The following is a 5,686-nucleotide window of genomic DNA, read 5'->3' as shown; positions in this document are numbered from 1 at the left end:
GTCTCAAGGAGTCTCCAATAAGGGCGTGTTTCCACTCTCTCCAGTGCAGAGACGATACCAGCTGCTCGGCCACAGTGATCCACGTTTGATGTCAGTGTTACGTCACCACCCGGACATGGAGCCCAAGGGAAAAAGAATCCTCCCCTCCCCCAGAGCCCCAGAGCCTTAGCTGGCTGTTTGCCTGACAACCTGCGCACTTCATTCCTAACGCTCTTTCCTGTTTGTGGGATTATTCACCATAGACCACTACCAGTCGTCCCTTGGATCTGAGACCTCACTGCTTAACTATGTCCTTATCCCTTGACCCCAGCCTAAATTCCATGCCCTGCTGGCTTCCGGTACCTCAGGTGTTCCCTCTCCATCGAGTCCTAAGCCACCCTTGAATCCCAGGGTATCCCTTTCGGGTTTTGTTTTTACATTTTTATTGTGTGTGACCATACCACAGCGCGCCTGTGGAAAGAATCATTTGTAGAAGTCGGCTCTCTTCCTCTCCCACGAGGCTTCCTAGCCTGTGCCTGCTGAGCCATCTCCTTGGCTCCACACCAATTCTTTTGGAGACGTTTGTTCTTCCATGATTTTTATTCCGGTCTCTCCTTCTATTTGCCCCTGTCCCACCCTCCCCCAGGCTCTCAAGTCTGATTTCACTCCTCCATCTGCCCTTCCTGCTCACAGCTGAGGTTCTGGACAGTGATGACGGCAATGCTGCCCAGCACAACCCCCGCTCCCATGATGTCAAAAGGTGTCACAGTCTCATAGAGCACGTAGTACTGCAACATCAGGGCCACCACCACCTCAGAGTGCAGGACAGCACATACCAGGGCAGGGTGGGCCTTGGTGACTGCATAGCTCACACACACAAAGGAAACCAACGCAAGGAGCCCCACTGCCACCACGCAGCTCCAGCTCAGAGGGTCTTGGGGTAGCACAGGTGTCTGCAGCACAAAGAGGCCTGGTACAGAGACCATTAACCCCACCAGGCCGAATAGGAAGGCCACTGTTGGTAGGCAGGAGGGGAAGTGTAGAGAGCGGTAAACCTGTAGCCCCAGTGACAGTGCCAGACCTCCCAGGAAAGCCAGTACGTAGCCCAGGGCCGTGTAGAGGCCTGTCGTCCCCTCTTGCAATGTGCCTAGTCCAGGTCCCACGATGATGATTAGTCCAAGGGTGCTGCCGAACAGGCCACACCAGGCGTAGCCATTGAGACCTTGGCTCTCCAGACAGAGTGCTAGGAGGGCAGAGCACACGGTGGAAGAGCCTTTGCGAACAGTGACTGCGTTGCCAGCAGGCACCACCTGCACCGCTCTGTAAGCACATCCAATGCTGAGGACATTGAGCATGGCGTGAAGGAAGGCCCGGACCCGGACATCAGGAGGTCCTAGCAGCGGATCACCACGAAACTTAAGTAACAAGGCAATGGGGAGGTGGAAGAGGCATCGAAAGATGAGCAGCTCCAGCGAGGGCAAGTGGGAGGTCTGGTAAGCCATACGGGAGAACGGGCCCACGAAGCCAGCAGACAGGCCTCCACCCAGCAGGGCCACAAACAGGCCCTTGGTGACATCAGAGGGCCTGCAGCGATGGTGAGAGTTCGAGAGGAAGCTGACTGGAGTGGAGGGCGGTGATGGCTGGGTGAAGTCAGGTAAGTTGAAATAGGGATGGCTGGCATCCTGTTAGGAAGAAAGGAGCTTGGACATGAGGGCAACCACAGCCTGCGCAACATGGGGTAAGGTGAGTGCCAGGTTGAGGTCGTGGACCCTTATGGGAGCTCATGGGAGCTAGAAAGGGCTTAAGGATGGATGAGGTGGTACAATGTGGGCCTTGAGCATGTAAAGCAGGAAGCAGGTGGGGGAAGTCTTGCAGCATCCTGTGTCTCTGGGAGCATCATGTTCCTGGGAGAAAACAGAGGACCCAGGGATACTCTGTTCGTTAGAGGAAAGGGAGTTAGCTACAAATGTTATGTATCCATATGATGTCACAGGCTCCCGGGACTTCTGGGTATATCATTATGAATTTCACTTGTAGGCGTCTCCAGGACCACTGGGAAGTTTAGAGGAGGATGCTGACCGTTGCCCCTTTGTCCCGATACTCACCGTCTCTTTTTGGACTTCCTCCTCTCCTCCTGGGGTCCCCTTCAGAGCTCCAGCCATTGTGACTTGGCTGGAGTGGGGGTAAGGTTCTTCCCTGGAACCTTCCTGAGGGGGTGGGGAGGGACTGTTTTCTCATAAATTCCAACTCTGGTCTGTTGTTACTGTTTATTTTGTGGGTTGGTTTGTGGTTTTGATTTGGTGTGAGTTTGGGGGATAAGGGGGAACGAGACAAAATCTTTCTGTAGGCCAGGCTGTTCTGGAATTCGCTGTGTTGTCTGGGCAGATCACAGGTGTACACCACTGTCCCAGGCTTGTTTTCTATCCTTGTTGCTATGACTCCAGGTTCATTCTCATTCTCTCTCACCTTCCTTCCTTCTCCCTCTCTCTCCCTCTCTCAGTTCTGTAATAAAACTGCTTTTGGTTAATGTTTTGCCTCATTTTATAAGGGTTGTATTTTTTTTTTTTGTTTCTGTACGTGTTTGTGTGTTCATGTCCATACATGACACATAGAGGGTGACATTGGGTATTTTTCTTCAGGTTCTTTCTACCTCTCAATTTTTTTTTTAAAAAACAGGGTCTCTTCGTTGACCAAAACTTGCCTAGTAGGTTAGGCTCACTGGACAAAAAACCCCAGGGATCCACGTGCCTCCATCTCCCCCACTTTATGATTTTGAGCATTGCATGCTTGGCTTCTCTCTCTCTCTCTCTCTCTCTCTCTCTCTCTCTCTCTCTCTCTCTCTCGTTCTGGTGAGCGTGCAGAGGTCAGAGAACAGCTCAGGTGTCTGTCCTTACATTCTGCCTAGTCTGAGTCTTGCTGTGTGCTTCAGCAAATGTCAGAATGCTGGCCTGAGAGCTCCTGGGGATCCTACCGACTCTGCCTTCCATCTCAACACTGGAGGGGAGCTGGGTTTAGAAAAGCCAATACTATGCCTGGCTTTATGTGGGGCTTTTAGATTTAAACTCCGAGCCATCTTCCCAGCTTTTTTCTTGAGTCCAGGTCTTTATTTCATGTTTGTTTGATAGCACTTTATCAGGTGAGCTATCTCTCTCTTGTTTCTTTATTTTATTATTATTATTATTGGTTTTTAGAGACAGGTTTCTCTGTTTAGCGTTGGCTATCATAGAACTCATTCTGTAGACCAGGCTGGCCTCGAACTCACAAAGATTCGCTTGCCTCTGCCTCTGGAGTGCTGGGACTAAAGGCATGCACCACCACCGCCCGGCCTTTATGCCTATTTTTTTAGTTTTATTTTGTGTGCGTGAGTGTTTTGCCCACATGTATGTCTGTGTGCCATATGTGTGTTCGGTGCCCTTGGAGGTCAGAAAAGGGGGCATATCCCTCGAAATGAAGGTGAGCCGCCATGTGAGTTCTGAGAGTTGGACCTGGACAAGCAGTCAGTGCTCTTAACCACTGAACCGTCTTTATAGTCTCAGTTTCTTTTTTGAAAAAAGTTAGTGTGTGGGCAGGCGTGATGGCCCATACCTCAAATCCCAGCATTTGGGGAGCAGAAGAAGAGCTTTGTGAGTTTCAGGCCAACCTGATCTACAGAGTGATAGAATGAATTCCAGGCCAGCCAGAGCTACAGGGAGACTGGGGGGGGGGGGGGGGGGGGGAGGAGGGGGGGGGGGGGGGGGGGGGGGGGGAAGAAAGAAAAAGAGCCTGTGTGGGTACGTGCACATGAGTGCACAGTGTGAACCATCTCTCCAGACCCAAGCTGTATTTTATTTTTAACTGTGTGTGAGTGCATCAGTGTAACAGGATGTGCATGAATGCAGGTGCCTGCAGAGGCCAGAGATATCCTGTCCCCTGGAGCTGGAGTTACAGGACAGTATGAATAGCCTGACTTAGACGTTGGGAATCGAACTCTTGGATCGTCTGCAAGAGCACTACCCTCTCTTAACCACTGAGCAATTTTTCTAACCCTCAGTTCCTGCTCTTTTGATCCGAGGTCTTGCCCAGGCTGGTCTCAAACTCACTAGTACTCTGTGGAATCTGGCCTTGAAATCTGGTCTCACGCTATCCTCTCCCAGAGTGCTTGGGATTATAGGCATGGGGCACCAAGCTTAGCTTCACAGATGTTTGAAGGGGTGTTGGGGTGGGTTTGTTTGTTTCGTTGCTGTTGTTGTTTAGAGAAAGGGTTGCTGTACAGCTTGTATAGGTCTGAGGGACTTGGAATTTGCTACACCTTGAGCTTGCAGTGATCGTCCTGTCTCTGCTACCTTAATACCTGAGCCACCATGTTCCACAGGGAGAATTCTGAGAGTTTGCGCCTCTGTCTCCTGATGGTTTTTTGTTTTTGTTTAGGGTGGGGTTGTCTTGGTTTTTTTTTGAGGTGGGGCTCTCATTACATAGCCCTGGCTGACCCGGAACTTGCTGCTTAAACCAGGTTGGCCTCCTAGTAGCATCATGCCAGACCTCTCCAGAGTTTTAAATTTTGCGACACCAGGGAGGAATCGGTAGGATTGTCCCGTTGACAGTTCAGNAGTTCAGGAATATGTTTCTTGTGTGGAGTGTATTATGTCCACTGACAGTTCAGGAATATGTTTCTTGTGTGGAGTGTATTATGTCCACTGACAGTTCAGGAATATGTTTCTTGTGTGGAGTGTATTATGTCCACTGACAGTTCAGGAATATGTTTCTTGTGTGGAGTGTATTATGTCCACTGACAGTTCAGGAATATGTTTCTTGTGTGGAGTGTATTATGTCCACTGACAGTTCAGGAATATGTTTCTTGTGTGGAGTGTATTATGTCCACTGACAGTTCAGGAATATGTTTCTTGTGTGGAGTGTATTATGTCCACTGACAGTTCAGGAATATGTTTCTTGTGTGGAGTGTATTATGTCCACTGACAGTTCAGGAATATGTTTCTTGTGTGGAGTGTATTATGCTTCTTACGTTTCTTATGCTTATGCTGTGCAGCTAGTGCAGGAGACCCAACACCAAGACCTGCGTTTATATGCAAGGACCCAGAAGTGGGTATTTCCACTGGTTAAGATCAAATTCCAAGCTTTGTGTTTATCTGCACTAGTGATCATTCATGTAAGGCCCCCATTATGCCACATTAGGGCCTTCCTTGCCTGTGGGTCTGATGAAAGTCCGTAGGCATTCCTAAAGGGGTGCCCCAGGGCTGTTGCCCTCTGAGGATGCTGACTGTGGGTCTGTAGGTTCCTTTGGGCCCAATTGTGAGTCTACCGTGTTGTATGTTTGCGACCCGGGAGAACGTGTATGGTGTGCGTGTCGGTGGTGAGCAAATGTGCACACGCAGCAAGCTCTAGGCAATGTGCACCCCTGAGTGAAGAATGTGCAGAGGGAAGGGCGGGCGTGGGGGTGAGTCCCTTCCCAGGGAGTGAGTGGTCGAGGGCAGTACAGCCCGGCCACGGCCCCGGCAAGGTGTCCACCCAGCGTCGTTTGTCGTTTGTTCCCTGTATGGGATCCACCGGGCCAAGGCCATCGGACACCAGAGCCCAGGGTCGGTGTCGGCTGCGCGGCGCTGGCTTCCTCTCGGCAGCAGCAGCGGCGCTGGGGGGGGACTGTTTCCGGGGGTGGGGGTGGGGGGGAGGACCGGGGCGAGGGGGGGAGCCGATGATGTCAGTGGCGGCGGCG

At 51.2% G+C, this 5,686-nt stretch overlaps 1 protein-coding gene across 1 annotated transcript; it reads right to left on the bottom strand.

Moving 5' to 3' along the window:
* Positions 1–641: 641 nt before the first annotated feature.
* On the bottom strand, positions 642–2,141 carry Slc35g6 (solute carrier family 35 member G6). The gene is made up of 2 exons (XM_050162561.1): positions 2,085–2,141; positions 642–1,661 (listed from the first exon to the last, which is right to left on the bottom strand). The coding sequence occupies exons 1-2, from the start codon at positions 2,139–2,141 to the stop codon at positions 642–644; spliced, it is 1,077 nt and encodes a 358-aa protein (XP_050018518.1).
* Between the last annotated feature and the right edge of the window lie 3,545 nt (positions 2,142–5,686).

The sequence above is a fragment of the Alexandromys fortis genome, unplaced genomic scaffold, assembly GCF_014885135.2.
Source record: "Alexandromys fortis isolate MF-2015 unplaced genomic scaffold, M_Fortis_MF-2015_v1.1 scaffold_84, whole genome shotgun sequence".
Lineage (NCBI taxonomy): Eukaryota > Metazoa > Chordata > Mammalia > Rodentia > Cricetidae > Alexandromys > Alexandromys fortis.
This window is presented reverse-complemented; position numbering and strand designations above follow the sequence as displayed.

Coding starts and splice junctions, on each gene's coding strand:
- Slc35g6 (XM_050162561.1), bottom strand. CDS start 2,141: ATGGCTGGAGCTCTGAAGGGGACCCCAGGAGGAGAGGAGGAAGTCCAA. Junction 1,662..2,084: donor AGGAAGTCCAAAAAGAGACG/GTGAGTATCGGG, acceptor TCTTCCTAACAG/GATGCCAGCCATCCCTATTT.